Here is a 19,198-nt window from a genome sequence, read left to right on the forward strand (position 1 = left end):
CATAGAGATGCAAGCACCAGGCAGGGAAAGATCTGCATCTTAACAAATATGAGATTATTTGCATACAGTGCCGGCGTAGCGGTGTAATAATTGAGATATGCTTTTGCAAGTTTTTAAACAGTTTGAGACATACAGAATAGACACAGAGATTCACTATTGAAAACATCAATCGATTGTCAGCCCTCATCATTTCTGAGCTGTGTGTATATCTGCACACATAAAAGTCTGTCTGTACAGAAGCACCCACTCATACGTTGAAAGTAATGCAAAGGCATCTTAAAAAGTCTGCCCCACTCTTCTACCAGGGCGCCACCTTCTCTTTTCTTCTGTTATATCTTTCTGTTTCTATCTTTCCTTCCCCGCTGCGGAGCGACTCAATGAATGCTAATATGACTCAAGCAGATTGCGCGCCCTCTGTAAGAGCCTTTTCGCAGAGAAACAGCCTTAACTTGAGCTCTGCTTCGGATGCTCATTTGTGACAAAGACTTTTGCTCAGGGACGTTGCAAGGAATGAAACTTTCCAGCAAATCAGTTTCCCGTACTTTCAGGCGGAGGTCTATTTCTGTTTTGTGTAACGCTGCGCAGAAAAGATGAATAGGGACTGCGCTCGTTTGTTGCATTTTTACCACAAAGTCATGTTTTTGCTGTACTGCAGAAATACAAGCCTTGCTGTGAATCGCTCCAGCAGGGGAATACTAGCAAGTTGTATGCTTGTTTATCGGTTACAGTTATTACAATCACTTGTACACTTATATTTTTGCGTTTGGCAGATGCTTTTCTCCTAGGTGTATTTATGCTATAGTTTTTATTAGTACAGACTGTGTAAAAGTAAAGTAAAATATAAACGCACAATTAAATCTGGATCCTTGTTACATTAAGAGAGGAACCAAGGAGATATTATCACCCATTTATGGTTGCAGTAGCACCACCACTGTGAAAACAACAGTATGTCCATTTGGAAAAGCACCATTTGTCATGTTACCAACACATCACATATCGCTTGGTAATTTTTGTCATTTGACAGAAAATTAATATGACAATTCTTCAAAAACACTAAAGTTTAACTTTTACAAGGATTTCTTGACAGAAATGCAATATAATATACATAACTATATTATCAGTGGTGCATAAAAACCTTATATAATGAACTGTTTGTTTTTATTACCTTAGTATGAGCCGTTTACATGGAAGTCACCGCCATTTTTCTGCAGTAGCCCAAAACGGACAACCTGTTCTACAGAGCGCGTTTTTGTCATTACGTTGTCTCAGATGTTGACGTGTTTGTCCTGTGGCGGCTACCGTAGCTTCTTTATGCATTTCGAAAGGGATGGGGTGAGCTGTGGACTGAGGCGTTGTTTGCAATTTACAATCTCACCACTAGAAGACGCTAAAATCTACACACTGGTCTTTAAAGGGATAGTTCACTTTAAAATGAAAATTCTGTCATCATTTACTCATTCTCATGTTGTTGTAAACCTGTATGAATTTATTTTTTTCTGATAAACACAAAAGAAGATATTTTGAGAAATGATGGTAAACACACAGCAGTAAGTGGCCATAGACTATAAGAAATATAAGAAAAACATATTTTGGAAGTATTGTGATAAATGATGAAGAAAATATTTTGATAAATGATGGTAAGCACACAGTTGTTTTCGAAATGATTTTGTTGACGTACCTTTTTTATGATGATAATGGGACCATGACTAGCTAAAAATGGCTCTAAGGTGACTAAAACATGACGAGACGCTTTTGAGTTTTCGTTGACGAGACGGGACATAAATGATTATAATTCTGACGTTCACAATGCATGTCATTTCTGCCTATTTTGTGTGAAATCTGTCTGTGTTTAGCTAAAAGTAACAGCAATGCTGCCGCTTCCTATCCTTGTTTTGGGTACGCCCACTACCCTTCTGCCGCCATGCCGCGCACGTGCACCAGAGTTCACACAACAACAACACACCTGCGGCTGTGGCGAGTTCGAAGGACCTTGGCGGTGACGCCAAAAAACAGAAACGACAAGGTGATTTATGGATATACTTTCAGTATAATCCATCAGAAAGAAAAACGGAATGCATATTGGGAGACGACAGTAAATGTGGCCACAAACTAGGTGGGAAGAATACCACCAACCTCAAGCGGCACCTGAATGCTCATCACGCTAATATTTTTTTAAAGGTAACTAACAAGTCACGCTTTTAACATATCATATAAAACATTAAACACAATTTTACTCGACAATCGGCTTGTGACACATTTCATGGTAAGCTAAGGTTTTACATGTATCTACTTGTCAAACCTAAGCCCATTTCCAATACTTTGAACCTAAATTAAGACTTTTTTTTAACTAAAATTGACTTAAACTTGACTAAAACCTTTTTGCGTTTTCATCAACTAAAACTTGACAAACCTTTTTGTGTTTTCGTCGACTAGACTAAAACTATCAAGTTTATAAGTGACTAAAATGTGACTAAAACTAAAAAGCATTTTCGTCCATAAGACTAAAACTAAAAAGGCTGCCAAAAACAACACTGGTTGACGGTACCCATTAAATTTTTTAGATTTTTTTATTCCTACTATGGAAGTCAATGGTCACTGTGTGTTTATCATCATTTCTCAAAATATCTTTTTTGTGTTCATCAAAAAAAAATCATACAGGTTTAAAACAACATGAGGATGAGTAAATGATGACAGAATTTTCATTTTAAACTTGCATCCCATATTACACATGTAAGTTTCTTAAATGAAAGCATCTACCAAATGATATAAATTTAAACCCATGACCTTGGCATTGCTAACGTTAACACATCACTTAATCAATCGAGCTACAGGAAAACACCAAGGTTGCTACAACAACAGAGATATTTATTGTTCAAGTCTTTCCAGAGAGCTGGTCGGAAACTTAACAGACTGAAGAGATGCAAAACAAAGGTCACTAGCGGCCCAGACGTGACAGTGGGTTTTGTCTTCATGATAAAAAACAACACGCAGAGCTCACTGTTCAGCAAATGCAAATGTTTAAGTAAACCCAGGAGAAAAGGTTCAGACGTTGCCGTTTCATATCTCTGGAGACATTATGATGCTACGTTGGAGTTCATAGTTGTTTTGCATTAAATGTATCTAACAGTAGAAGTAAATGAGATTTATACAGGTGCTGGTCATATAATTAGAATATCATCAAAAAGTTGATTTATTTCACTAATTTCATTCAAAAAGTGAAACTTATATTATATTCATTCATTACACATCGACTGATATATTTAAAACGTTTATTTCTTTTAAATTGATTATTATAACTGACAACTAAGGAAAATCACAAATTCAGTGTCTCAGAAAATTAGAATATTACTTAAGACCAATACAAAGAAAGGATTTTTAGAAATCTTGGCCAACTGAAAAGTATAGGGTATTGTGAAGGTCAGGTGAGTTTGCTGGTCAATTAGGAACACGGATACCATGGTCCTTAAACCAGGTAGCTTTGGGACTGTGTGCAGGTGCCAAGTCCTGTTGGAAAATAAAATCTGCTTCTCCATAAAGTTGGTCAGCAAATATAAATCTGTCTAGTTAAGTCAAGCTCTAGCATATTTTATTTCGTAGAAGTTATGAATGTTAATGAAGTTATGAAATGGGGGCTTCAAGTTTTGTTGTGAACAATATAGGGTCCTTGAAGTGAAAAGGTTGATAACCCCTTGTCTAGAAGCAATTGAGATTTAACAGTGATCTCATCTGTAATTTTTCTTTCTTATGAAAACCTGCTGTCTTGAAATGTTCAAATCTCAATTCCATTTTGGTCTACTATGCTAATTTGGTGAGCACTGTGTTCTTTATAAAGACCTGAACTTGAAATGGACTCGCTTCTTGATAAATACTGTACCAAAGCTGCATACTCAGTATCACAGCGCAGCTGTTATTTTGCTGCGTGCAGGTTTGCAGTATATACGCTGTGTTCTCCGTGGCGCGTGTAGACACAGGGTCACTAATACCTCAGGTGCAAACGTGTCCCTTTGGTCTCCTGAGTTTTCTGACCTTCACAGGGGAACAGAGCGATAGTGGCTTTCAGAACTACAAACAAACTGGAGACTGCGTCACGCCACGACTCCCAACAGACCAAAGCTGTATGGATGATGACTTACACAGTAGTACATTCGTATAGCTTATGGTTTATTATAGTGCTTTGTGATGTTTTTTATAATCATGCAAATGTATGTGTCCCTTAAAGGAGCATAAATGGCTTGAGCCATTGATAGCATTTTAATGCAGTTATTAATGAAGTTATTAGAAAGAGAGAGAGCGACAGAGACACAGAGAGAGAAAGAAAGAAAGAAAGAGAGAGAGAGAGAGAGAGAGGGCGAGCGAGAGAGATTGTGTGAACGAGGCTACCTCTGTGCATCTCTAAACAGCGCTGTCATTTCCTCGGAAAATCATCTGTCATGTTGTTTTTGTTAGTCTGTTATTACAGTTCACTATGTGAAGTGATATGGAACTGTAATGCGGTCAAAAGAGCTGCCTGGAACTACATTCGCCGTGCGAATTGCACACCTCAGAATGTTCATCAGCCAATCAGATTCAAGCATTCAACAGACCCGTAGTATAACTAAAGATAATTAAAGATTCTTATCGTCGAGGTGAAAATAATCCACACGCAGGGACATTGATTCTTCTGTCAATTCCTCCAGAAAACAGCGTGAGGCGCACTTGAGAGTTGAAACTTTATTTCAGACAGAAATCTTTTGGATTAGTTTATTGTGAAATTGGGACAAATTATGGACAGTATGACTTTGTGGCATTTTAAAAACCAAGGGGCCCCCAAAAATATTTTTGTACTTTATAAGGGGCCCCTCAACGCTTATAGGAGGTCCGGGACCTCCCCAGCCCCCCACAATTCGAAAACTAGGTGTATATCAGTATATCATACATATAAGTATGATGTTCTTCGGAGGTACATTTTGGTAAATAAATACCTGTATGTAAATGGTACATATTAGGACCCTTTTAAATGGTACCATTCTAGTGACAGCTTTTTACCTTTTTGTACTGTACTAATTGTTTTTACATACGATTACACTCTAAAAAAATGTTGTGTTGTTTGTTTCAACCCATAGTTGGGTAAAATATGGATATACCCAAGCATTTGGGTTTAAATTAATCTATGCTCGGTTGTTTCAACTAGGGAAGTGCGATATTGATAGAAATGTGCTGTGCGGTAACTTGCAAAATAATGTGATATACAATATAAGGTGATGCTTTTAGTTAATTAAAAAAAATTAATTACATAAAAAATTAAACTAAAATAATTAAATTAAATTAAATAATTAATATTCATAATGTTTGACTATTTCGGGAAAAAAGCATTACTTTGTCTTACTTATCTCTCTGCTGTGAGCATCGACCTAAAACTTTGACTACACATAACTTTTTAAAATATTAAACTCATTCAGTTATTGCTGTGTGCATGTTGTGATTTTTGCAGTGTTACTGTAATTCCTATATATCTTGCAACCCTAGTTTCAACCCATGGTTTGGTAAGTCAAATGTGAACATTTTATGGGTTCATTTAACTTAATGTTTATATTAAGTTAATATAAAAATGTTGTAAAAATTAATTTAATTTAACTATTGGGTTTGTATATATTTTACCCAACCATGGGCTGAAACAACCCAGCATTTAAGCTTCGAAAAGGACCATAAAATATCGTAACTGCGGTTTGTATTATTCTGAAGCTTTTGAATCCATATCACTGAAAAAAATGATTAGTTTAATTTTACTGCTACCTCACGATTAGTCGCGACTAATTGTTTGCAGAATAAAAGTTTTTGTTTACATAATATAGGTGCGTGTACTGTGTATAATAATTATGTTTATATAAACAAACACACACACATAAATGTATAATTTTAAGAAAAAATATATTTCTATAATAAATATATTTATATATAATATAGATTATATATAAATATAAACATGTATATACACATGCAAATGTTTCTTAATTATATACATGTGTGTATGTGTATTATTCATACATAATTATTATACACAGTACACCCACATAATATGTAAACAAAAACATTTATCCTGCAAACAATTAGTCGCAACTAATCGTGAGGCAGCCCTATTCAATTTACTCAATTTTTTAAGGTAAGTGGTTGCAATAAATTTATTTAAGCTACATTTAAACAAAAAAAGTAAATTAAAATACAATAAAAAAACTTTTGTTTAAAAGTAGCTTGATTGCAACCACTTACCTTCAAAAATTGGAGTAAATTGAATTAATAATTTTTTCAGTCTACTTTGAGACACAGATCAGGTTTAAAACCTTGGTGTTCACAGCAGAAGGAAAGTCACGAGGCTTTGGAGCAAATAATGAGAATTTTTAGTCATTGTAAAGCGAGTTGGAGAAAGTCCTTTGTTTCACGAATGTATGTAAGTGCGAGAGCTGCGATGTTAAAAATGAAGTGAGTGTGTGAAGAACAAAAAGAGCTGTAAGAAAAAACAAGCGTGTTTTGCAGGATTGTTGAAGAGAGGGAAGCTGTAATCATCCTCCTGAACCTGTGATTTTCTTTAAAATAGATATTGCCACCTGACCCCCACCTTATAGTCCCACTACATTTATTATTATTATTTACAGTGTGATGAAATGGTAACAAATTAAGTGTGTGGCTGTCACATACATACAGCACTTCACGTTAAAGGGATCCTATCAAACACAAAATAAGATATTTTAGTAAATGATGGCACCCATTCCATATACTTCATTCTACTATGGAAGTCAATTTGTGCCAAAAACGTTTAAATGCGTTCACATTTTCGAGAATTTAGATGATATTTTGTGTCATTTGGCCCGTGGATTATCCGCAGTGTCCGCATAATTCGCACTGCAATTCGGTATTCACTATATTGTATACTTCATCCCAAATTACATACTATGCACTTAAACTATTCACTATGTACTCAACCGTCTAGTTCAGGGGTTTTCAAACTTTTTGCATCGAACCCCTATACTTCCTTTAAGCATTGTGGTGAATGTAATATAATTTCAGAGTAAACATGAATGTATTGTTTTTATACTTTTAAAGTCACAATAAAATGAAAGTATCGATCGTCTTATTTTCCCTGTCATGACGTATATCTGAGTGAAACGGCTTCTGAAATTAGATAAAATGTTGGGCGGTACTTGAATTTGTCCATCGAGAATTGATAAGATCGTTGGAAGTTAGCTCATGATGCTCTTTGCTAATTGCTGCAATTTTTCCCGGGCCCCGCCCTCCTGTAAAGAGAGATCATTTTGAGATGATTATGAGGGCACATGCATTTTTTTTTTAAATAATGAAGCTCACAAATAAGTCGTCCAAAGCGATTTTATTTTATTGTGACTTTAAGTGATAAATCAATAGTAATACTTATGAACATGTTGCTGTTACATAACCTAAATGGTTCTGTCTTTTTTCCCCACAGAAAAAGCAAAAGCAAGTATGGCCACTCGAACGGAGGGGGTCAGAAAGCCGAAACAGTGAGTGTAAATAAGTAGAAAGATACACACAATGTGTTTGTATGGATGTGCTTATGATATCGGTTTGTGTGGCAGGCTTCTCTGCGCCAGTCCAAGCTGAAGTCCATGAGCAAATCTGACACCCGCCTGCATGACATGCACCGGCTGTCCTGCAATGCTAATGGTGAGAGAGTGAGAGCGAGATGGTTTCATAAAGAGTCATGGTTCACACGTACGCGCATATGCAACGGTCTGCGCTTGTGCATGCTGAGCATTGATGTCTCCTGAGACTTGTCATGGTGATGTGTTTACTACTTGATGTTCCCTTTGCCATGAACATGTGATGTATGTAAGACCTTGACACACATTTGTCAAGGTCTTACCCAGCGAGCAATAGCCACCATTTCATTGTCTATGGACCCAATATAGCCCGGCTATGAGTAACCATGTAATCGTAATATCAAAAGGATAATAAAGTAAAGTAATTCAACTCAACATAAGATATTATAAGACCCCTCTGTCTTTGAAAAGAATTTACTGTTTGGATGACATCACTAAGTCCAACCAGAAGTGTTTCAGGAGGGCAGTAGTGCTCCACTATTGATTTTGATTAACAATCCCGTTTCTACATCACCATTCTGAAATACATCACATTATAGAAGTAAACTGGGTTGCTAATGATGTCTCATGTTGACTTCAAAATCATTTTACACTCTGTATGCAATGTGTGTTGAGATGACATCATCAAATAGTAATGCTCTGCCCTCTTGTGTTTGCCTGAAGTAACTTCGGTAAGAAACTGTGGTATACTTTGCAAAAAAGCCATATCAACATGCTTTTATGTTACTTTAACATATCAGATTAAGTTAAGAAATTTCAGTGTCTTGTTTTTCAGTGTACTGCAAAACAATATTTTTTTATTTTGTATCTGAAAATTCTTAAATTAAGATGCATTTTCTTGATGAGCAAAGTGACCTAAAAAACAAAAACTTAAATTTAAGTAAATTTGTGCTCAAAACAAGCAAAAAAATAAACCCGCCAATGAGGTTAGAAAAAAATCTTATACTTTTTTCTTTAACACTTAATTCAAGAAAATTTCAAGAAAAAAATTCTTACCCCATTTTTTGCTCGTTTTAAGCACAAATTAACTTAAATTGTATATTTTTTGTCCAAAAAACTATTTATTTTCCAGCTCATCAAGAAAACATCTTGATTTAAGAATTGTTAGATATTTGTACTAAAAACAAGACAAAAATTCTAACCAAGAAAGCAATTTTTTGCAGTGTGCAAATATAGAAGTTTTATTTTTGTATAAATGTATAGATTTTTGCATCAAGATATATTTACTTGAAAAGCAAAATTAAATGACATAAGGATCGGTTTTCTGAAGAAAAAAAAACGTGAGTTCATGCTTAAAACAGATTATAATATCTGCCAGTGGTTTAAGAAAAATCAACTTAATTCAAGTTTTAACTTAAGTTTACTTTTATTTCCCCATCAGGAAATATTGTTACTTTAAAGGGGTTATATGACGTTGCTAAAAATAACATTATTTGGTGTATTATGTGTAATGCAATGTGTTTACGCGGTTTACGGTTTAAAAAGACAGGTTATTTCCAAATAAGTAAACTATTGCTCATCTGTGCACCCTACACTGAAAAAAATTATTTTCAAGAAAAAAATCTTAGTATTTTTGTCTTGTTTTCAGTAGAAGTTTCTAAAAGGTTCTTAAATGAAGATGCTTTTTCTTTTTCTTGTTGAGCAAAACGACCCAAGAAAATAAGTCTAGTTTTTAGACCAATAATATCAAATTTATGTGATGTGCATAAAACGAGCAAAAAAATCTGCCAATGGGGTAAGCAATTTTTTTCTTGAATTTTTCTTCAATTTAGTTTAATTTTAGAAAATGTTCAAGATTTTCTTGCTTACCCCATTGGCGGATTTTTTTTCTTGTTTTATGCATAAAATCACTTAAATTTGATATTTTTGGTCTAAAAACTAGACTTATTTTCTTGGGTCGTTTTGCTCATCAAGAAAAACCATCTTCATTTAAGAATTTTTAGATATTTTTACTGAAAACAAGACAAAAATACTAAGAATTTTTTCTTGAAAATAATTTTTTGCAGTGCATATTGGAATATCAGCGCCCATAGCACAACGTCTCCATGACATGGCGGCGGCGGCAATAATACATCAAAAATAAAAGTTACGCCTTCTTTCTTTGCATATACATTTGGGCGGAGTTATGCAAATCTTCCCACACAGTGACGTAGATATGTGGGGGCGTGTTTGAAGGCGTAAATGAACCTTCACTTTTAGAAAGAATCTCTCTTTGGATTTAAGACTTTAATCTTTGCGACTTTACAGATCTTCTATACGCACCAACAGCTTTTAACACTCCAAACACAAAGGAAAACATGAAATCACATCATACTACCCCTTTATCATTTATCTTACATGTTTTAAGCATAAACTTACTTTTACTTCTTACTTACTTACATTTTCGGTAATTAAGACTTAATATCATTTTGCTTACCAAGTAAATCTATTTTGATTTAAGAATTTTTACATATTTATGCAGAAATTTTTTATTTCAGTGCATTGACTTTTTATTTTTCATTTATATTATTTTGGTATGATATTAATACTTCAAATTTTTAAACTGTTTAATCCTATCCCACTTTAATCTGCGAATGACAGGCACTCCCAGAAGTCGTCCAGCCAGCATGGACCTCTTGCTCCTGCACACCCGCCGCTCCAATTCCGACCTCCGACCCGCGGGCTCCGGTCACCAGCAGCCTAGCACGACCAATGGCTCTCAGAGCGAACGTGATCACACCTACTCTGAAGTCGGTCGCCGATCCTCTCTGACGACCCACCCCGCAGACGACGGGTTGTACGAGAGCGTCGGGATAAAGGGCACGGGATCTGATGCTGGTGCACCACCCTCCATCCCTCCCCAGACATCGTCCAACGCGCCCACCCAATGCTCCTCCCACAGTCCGACGGTCAACGGTAACGGGCGAGGGAGAAGAGGCGCGAGCGGCACGAATCCAGAGGTGACGGCAGAGTACGCCTCCATACGGAAGGTGAAGAAGCTGGAGCGCAGCAGGAGAGAGGAAGTGCTGGATGATGGAGAGAGAGAGCAGCATAGCGTTTCCAGTACGGAGTCATCCAGTGGGACGCTGCACCGGAAAACAATGGAACCATTTCATCTGTCCAATTTCCCAAAGGTGATTAGGGTGCACGTCCGGCACACAGGCTCAGAATAGTTATCATCAAAATACCCTGCTATAAACAACAGGTCCAAGCGTGACCAATAGCTGGATTAGGTTAGATTAGCATCTCAGCCTTCAGATGGATTATTTAGCTGGCCAGTTAATCCCATCTAATACCAGCAAACAGACCAGTCTAACCAGGCTGAGTGAACAAATAAGACCAGCAAACCTGCCTAAGCCATGTAGTTCCTGTTGCTCGTTGGTAGATCATTGCTTTATTAGCAACACAAAGGTGGGTTTGATTCCTGGTGAACGCACAACAGGGTAGTAAGTAATCATAGTTATTGTACACACATACTATATACTAAGTGATGAATATGGATGTATGCAAAGCTTTATAGTGGTGCTTGTTTAGTCAAACTGTATTGTTGCTTATAGGGTTAACAGTAGATACCATATTAACATAGATATTCAGAGATGATGAACTCTAACCAGATCACACTAGCAAGCTGCAAGCTAAACCCTACCAACCATTAACACCTTAGCAACTATATATAGAGTAGCAACCCATTTAAACCTTTCATTTTTTTAATGACACATTTTGCAGATGCTATTAACCAAAGCAAATTAGAGTGCATTCAATATATACATTTTTTATCAGTATGTCTGGCCATGACCTTAGTTTTGATATTGCAATGCTCTACAACGTAAGCTATGTCAACACATTATTCATAAATGTAAAGGTATGTGATATATAATTCCAGATAGAGCCATACACTTTCAGAAAAAACATGGTCAAAAAATTATTCCTAGATGTCACTGGTGCTGTACATATTTGTACCTAAAGAGTTCATATTAGTACCTAAAATGTACATATTGGTACCAAATGTATACATATCTATACCTAAATGGTCCATATTAGGACCTTTTTAAGGAGTACCGCCCAGCTTGGGACCATTTTATCTGACAGTGTAGCAGTGCAGCTTTTCATTTTGACCACTAAAGGGTGCTGTATCATATAAAATATCTTCCATATGCACTGCATCTATAATCATAATTACTGATTTGATTGGAAAGGTAAACAGGGTAACTCTAAGACATAACTAAACAGTGTTTAAAATATTACCAAGTGACATTAGGCAAAATTAAAATATATATATAAATAATGGAAACCGTTAAAGTATACACCACTGTATAAAGTCTATAGGGTCACTTAAAAAGAAAAAAGTCTTTGTTGCACTTTAATTTCAAATTACTATTATTTTCAACTTTCTTGACTAGTGAGAAGTTGCTATGAATAATAAAAATAAAGTTAAAATAACTTAAGCTAATATAACTTTATTTTTGATAACTCATTGTCAAGAAAGTTGATTAAACTAAAAAAACATAAGTGCAAAAAGGAATTTTTTACAGTGTAAGTAGACTTCTGTACAGTGGTGTATATTTTTACTGTTTCCATTATTTATATCTTTAATTTTGCCTAATGTCACTTGGTATTTTAAAGGGACTGTACGTATGATTTTAAGTGTTTTATTAATCAAAATCAATGTCTTTATTCATAAATATGTCCTCGTTGGTGTCAAATGACCTCTGCCAGTGATCTGACTTTTATTTGTAAGCTTAGAATTTCTTCTCTTTACTTACATTGAACGGGTAAGTTCAAGGATGCTTCCATGTCGTTCCGCCGTATTGATAAACTATAATAGCAGAGAGGGACAAAAAGCACTAACCTACCAACGCGTTTTCATTCAAAACACGTGAGCCAGCTGAAACGGACAAGGAGATCAGTGAGTACATAACAGCTACCGTAGTTGCATCACCCATTTGGAAAAGCGAGGCGCTGGAGAGCACTGTTCGTTTGAATCTAAAATACAATTTCACCACTAGATGGGGGTAAATCCCACTTCGTATTGTCCCTTTAAACACAGTTATTAATATTTTATGTTATTAGTATTTTTTCCATATTTTAGAATAATAGTAAACTTATCAAAACTATGAAACAACACAAAGGTAACTTTGGAAATGTTCGTTTGTCATTTTAGCAAGCATCTCACCCTGAGATGGTTTATAAACATTATTGATGGATCTTATAGGCTACCCTTTTATTTGTCAGTCAAAGTCATTTATTTAAAAACACACTAAAAAGTTTCAAAAGTGTGGAATGTTGATTTAAAAAAATTCAGTTAAAAACTGTAAAATTCTGGCAGCTGGGGTGCCACAAAATACGGTAAAATAACGGGCACAATAAATGACAGAAATTTTTCGTAATACAAAAATACAGTTTATTTCTGTAATTTTACATTAATATTTTAATCTGAAGATGTATGTTTAAATGCTTGAAATGACTTTTGTAGACAAAAATATATTTGTGCCTAACATATTAATTTCTTACATTAAAAAACAAAATTTTATTTTTAAAATGTATTTTTTAAAATAGATGACACACTAAATATTAAAGAAAGAACAGCCAATAAGAGCCCAGAATAGATGTGAAGTAATTCAATATTCTTTAAAATTCATCTCAGGCTGAGATATCAAAAAGCTGCTTGGTAAAATGTCATGAGTAAGATTTTGCAGCTTATAATACACTGTTAAGTTAAAGATGGATCTAATTTAATAAATACTTCAATGGATAACACTTTAAGTGAGAAAATCTGAGTTGACAAAACTTAAAGTAAAAAATTGAAGGTAAAAAATGTTAAAAACTCATGAAAAGCTGACTTCCATGTTAAAGTGCTATACTGCCCTACAAAGGCAAAAGACCTTAACCCGCTAGAGTGTGAAACTGAGAAAAATGACTTTAAAGTTTAGACTTATAGTGAGTTTCAGTTGTCAGTTAATTTCTTCTTTATTTTTTTTTCTTGAAAAAAACATAAAATTGACTCAAGATACTAATGCAAATAATAAAGGAGGTCTTGAATGTATCAAAAATATCAATAAGTAATTTTTGACCAAAAACGAAGTTACTGCCTTTTGGCTTTGTAGGGCAGTATAGTTGTGCCCCCAGTGCTTCTAGCAAGCTAAATAATGTGAAAAAGATCAACCCAGTAACTTAGTTTTCTCTGCAAGCATGTGAAAAAATAGGTCATTGAAATGTGGCCCCCTTTTTGATGTCAGAAGAGGATAATACCGCCCCTTAATCTGCACTATCCAACCACAGCACTGCCATTTAGTGCAGAGCTCAACTCATTTGCATTTTAAAGGACACGCCCACAAACTGCACATTTTTGCTCACACCTACAATTTTAACATGATATAATAAATGATCTATATGATATTTTGAGCTAAAACTTCACATACATCTTAAAAAATTTCAAATAAATACTACTTTCCAGTTAGATGATGACAATTAAATTTTAACTTGAAAATATATTCAATGTTTTAGGTTAAGTCAATCCAACTTTCACTTTTTACAGTGTAGGTAAAGGATGCAGATGATAAAATATAACAGTGTTTGTTGTTTTTTCAACGTAAGTCTTAACATAATTCCCAGTTATGCCATAGTTTTCATGAGTTGAAAATGATTCTGTAATGTGAAAAAATATAAATAGATGAGTAAGCTATTTTCAAACTTTAATGCATAATGCATAATTATTTCATTATTATTTTAGTAAACATCGTAGTATAAGTGACCCTACAATTTTGAACAGTATATATTTTTAAAGTAATCATAAGGATGATATACTTTGCTCACTGGTCTAGTCTGTTATTGTGTGTGTGTCATCTGTTCCCAATTCTGTGTCCCAGTTCCCTATATTCATGTCAGTCCGTCAGCTGATACCTGCTCATATTGTGCATGGCTTTCAAGGAAAGAAAAGGTTTGCAGTCATGTGGAATGATGGTGCCTTTAAAATGGAAAACACAGACAATGATCAGCAAATGATCCAATCTTCCTGTTAACACAACTCCAGTTTATATGTGTGTGTGTGTGTACGTGCCATTCTGCCACATATGGAGATGAAAATCTTCTTTGTCACAGGTTTTTGTTGATTGATGGCTTGTTTACACAGGCACGCTATTGTATTTGGTGTTTGTGTGTGTGCATACCTGTCCTTCTAAACCTGACTTTGTTGTGTGATCACACACCTATGCCATTTAATGTTTAAGCAGAGCCAAGTAGTAAAGTATGCACCACTCCCTTTATAAATCACCATACACGGGTATGAGTGCCTCTCTTTGACCTGCATTACATCCGAGTCTGAAAGTTTGTGGAATGTGTGTGTGATTTACGGGGTGTAGTTTCTCAATAATCAAAACTAGCAGTTAAAACCCTTACATTATTTATGCAATAATTCAAGAAAAAATAGGTACAGTTGACACTTCAACCCCTTCGATGTTGAAGCCAAATCTACGTCCTCGGGAGAGTTTTGCACGCATGTGGCGGTGCACTGGGCTTGATTATGTAAGATCTGCTGGCGGCCTGCCCGGCCTGCCTTATGTTTTTGTGTTAAAGGGGAACCGCGAGCAGGTAGTTGGTTCGGCCAGGGAAATAAATTGCAGCGAACACTGTAGCCATTCATCTGCTAGAATCAATCATTCATACGGGAGGCTTTTTTCTGGGTCTTTAATCACTGACTGTGTACTGCTCGCATATCTGCTCTCTTAATGATTAACTTTGAACATTTCCATTGCTGAAACAAATCATCTGAGCTGCTACTTACCGTTTTTATCGAACACTAAGTTTTGTTATGCTTATGAATAGTTGTTAAAAAGGTCTTTTAAAAACAGACAGAAACGGATGCAAAAGATATGAATCTTATTCGAGTACAGCAGCATTTGATTTTATCACTTGTATCGAGCTTCTTGGCATGTTTATAAGCGAAATTAAATCTAGCTGTGTGGCATATGCACACAAACTGATGCATGCATGTTAATAAAATGGTGCTTTTTTCACTTTCACTCACTGTACGTTAAAGGTGGCGTTTTTCGTGATCCCCTTTTTCAAACTTTAGTAAGTGTGTAAGGTTGCTGTTAGAGCAAAAATAATAGCTGCAAAATGAAAAAACTCAAACTTCAATCAGCCTGTTTATAAATTGTGTGAAATATGCATCGTTTTTTTACACAGGAAACATGAACACATGTTATATTGCGCACCGTAACACAATTATAGTTTCAAAAATACAGAAAAAAACGGGACCTTAATATAAAATATTACACTGTTTTCATTAAGTCATTTGTCAGCAAAAAGTGTAAAGGCCAAAACAACACAACTACAACCAAATAGAACAGATGGGTGATCCTCACGATAACTTGGTTTTAAAAATGTCAAGCATGAAAATGTAAAAATTGCTTAAATTAACTTTTTTTCCCACCAGACATTGAAAAACAAAGTCTGGAGTAAATGGGAACATTAATTTAAAAACTTTTACTTATCATTTAACACTTTTTGTAACATAATTTAAAAAATCTCATTACCGCAACAGTCAGAAAACATCAACACTGACATATTTTCAAAATGACATGACAAACCTGAAAGAACATAATTTGAAGATTCTGCACATGCATTTAAAATCAAAGTATTATGCTTCTATTAATTAAATTAACATTTAATACGCATCTGTTGCGGTATGATAATCAAAATTTCGTGTAAGCATTCTGACAAAACAATATTTCAAATTAACTGTAAAAAAATTATCTTACCTGGTAGCCATCTTGAAGTAACTGGTCCATGTGCTTGGTCACTCAAAATCAAACTTTATTAAAATTCTGTATGTGTGCTTAAACTGTTCTCAAAAAGTGTTGCGGAGGATGAGAACATCAGGCATGGACACATCATTTTCCTAATTTTTCTTCATTATTATTATTCAGTAAATATTTTTTCTGTCATCTAAAGTAGTCTAGCAAAACATCCATTTATTTTTTTTCTTAATATTTTTGTGTTCATTTGATTAAATTACAACATAACGCATGTTCAAACACAGCCGGACACATTGCGGTAATGAGAATTTCTGCAGAAAATGAGATAAAATTTACAATTATAAATTCTTATGTTGAAATCACACATTGTGCAAGGTAGAACACAGTATTGTGTTAATTCTGATGCTTTTTAATGTTACTATATTACACATTTTAAAGCTAAAATCATTAGTGCCGTGGTGTTTCAATGGTTTCGTGAGAATCACCCAGATATTGGAGCAGTTTCCTGATTTAATCCTGTAAAATGACCTCATATTTATTATTAATAACATATTATGATGAGCAAGAGACTGATTTCATTACTGACATTAATACAGTTATTGCTCATTGGGTAAAATAACACATCATGATTTTCATGGTGTCACAAGTCTAAATGCAAGCACCACTCTTCTGAATGATGGTCACCAGAAAACTCAAAGAAGAAACAAAAATCTTCTAAATCTCAAAGATAAATGATCATTAAACACTAACAAGTCTTTCTTGTTATCTTTTAGTTAAAAACACATAAAATAGCATTTTAATGTCAAATTTTACTGTCCAAAGCACGTTGGGAACCAGTGGCGGCTCGTGACTGCTCATCCAAGGTGCGCAAATTCAAAATACGTTTTCGGAGTGTCATGTGTGTTGCTTGTGTTTTCAAAATATGTGTTTGTTGCATCATGTGAACCATGTGCATTACGTGTTTTGTCAAAATAAGTGCCTGCTGCACACGCTTCAAAACTGTTTATGATAAAAGAGACGCTCATGTTCACAAAATACACGCACAAAAAATGAAATGTTCGGTTTAGTAACAAATATTATGTCAACAGGTTCCACGCAATTTGTAATATCAACAAACAATAATTTTGTTCATTTTACAAAACAAGTTTAAGTAAACTCAACAAACCTTAGTAGTGTCAACAAATAAAAATTGAGTTTATTGTACATGAAAAATTTAATTAATGATGACAAAAAAAATTTGAATAAACTCCACCCCCTTTAATTAGGATTTAACAACTCCATAACTCCAAATCAATCAATCATAGTGCATCTGCTCAATACAACTCATCATATAGACCTTTTTTTAATACAGTATATTAAAAATATCACAAACATATTTGAAATGCAATGTTACATTCCAACCCATTTATTTGTTTTGTTCTAAAATATATCAGAACAAGTTAATTGACTCATACTTGGCCACTTATTACTCACGTAGTGAAAGTTCATTTTTTTTGAGTGCAAGACACTCGCTTAACAGTTAACTCTGATTATGCATGAGATTATGTGAGTATCTGGCAAACGCGAGCGTCTCTTTTATCATAAACCCTTTAGACGCGTCTGCAGCGGGCACTTATTTTGACGGGACACGTGATGCACATAGATTCACTCGAAGCGCAGAACAAATATTTTGAAAAAAGGAACCACACACATGACGGGCTACATGCATGTTGTGAGCGCCCTCGAAAAAAGAAGTCACCGGCCACCACTGCTGGGAACTACAAGTTCACTGCCTAGTTAGTTATGTCTACTAAAATAATTCATGTAGTTTTAACACAAAATTATTAAGTAAATTTTCTTCTTACACATTTAAGTGGATTATACATGATAAAATTAAGTTGAATTTCAAGTCAATAATGTATTAATTTCTGTTATTTTAAAGGGGCCATGGCACAAGACTTTATTAAGATGTCAAATAAATCTTTGGTGTCCCCAGAGCACATATGTGAAGTTTTAGCTCAAAATACCATATAAATAATTTATTATAGCATGTTAAAATTGCCACTTTGTAGGTGTGTGCAAAAATGTGCCATTTTGGGAGTGTCCTTTAAAATGCAAATGAGCTGATGAAATTCAAACACTGATCACAATGATGGTGGTTTGTTGCAATTAAAACTCAGCTGTACTTTTCTCTGCACTAAATGGCAGTGCTGTGGTTGCATAGTGCAGATTAAGGGGTGATATTATTATAATAAGAGCTATGACATCATAAGAAGAGCCACATTTCAACGACCTATTTTTTCATGTGCTTGTAGAGAATGGTTGAAAAAGTTACTGGGTTGATCTTTTTCACATTTTCTAGATTGATAGAAGCACTGGGGACCCAATCATAGCACTTAAACATGGAAAAAGTCAGATTTTCATACCATGGCCCCTTAAACTCAAATTTTGGTTAAAAAAGAATATATTTTTTAATAGAGTTTACTTATTTTATTTCGTTAAATTTACTATTTATATATATATTTTATAGCATGTTAAAATGTGCCATTTTTGGGTGTGTCCTTTTAAATGCAAATGAGCCGATGAAATGCAAACAAATGCAAACACTGATCACAATGATGGTGGTTTGTTGAAATTAAAACTCAATTGGGCTGTCAACTTTTTTCTATCTCTCTTTCTCTCTGAACTAAATGGCAGTGCTGTGGTTGGACAGTGCAGATTAAGGGGTGGTATTATTGTAATAAGACTAGCTTTGTATGTCACAATAGAGGCGAAATCTGAATTACCTAATTTTTTACATTTTTTGCAGAGAATGGTTTATCAGAACTAAGTTATTGGGTTGATCTTATTCACATTTTCTAGGTTGATAGAAGC

General features: G+C 34.7%; 1 protein-coding gene across 1 annotated transcript in view; it reads left to right on the forward strand.

Annotated features, from left to right (window-relative positions):
- LOC129430368 (uncharacterized) overlaps positions 1-19,198 on the forward strand; it is a 37,839-nt gene that overhangs the window by 6,275 nt on the left and 12,366 nt on the right. Inside the window, exons 3-5 of the mRNA XM_073875702.1 lie at positions 7,457-7,511; positions 7,587-7,674; positions 10,191-10,723. Coding sequence (XP_073731803.1) covers positions 7,457-7,511; positions 7,587-7,674; positions 10,191-10,723 — 676 coding nt within the window. The remainder of the gene's footprint in view (positions 1-7,456; positions 7,512-7,586; positions 7,675-10,190; positions 10,724-19,198) is intronic.

The sequence above is a fragment of the Misgurnus anguillicaudatus genome, chromosome 13 (genome assembly GCF_027580225.2).
Source record: "Misgurnus anguillicaudatus chromosome 13, ASM2758022v2, whole genome shotgun sequence".
Lineage (NCBI taxonomy): Eukaryota > Metazoa > Chordata > Actinopteri > Cypriniformes > Cobitidae > Misgurnus > Misgurnus anguillicaudatus.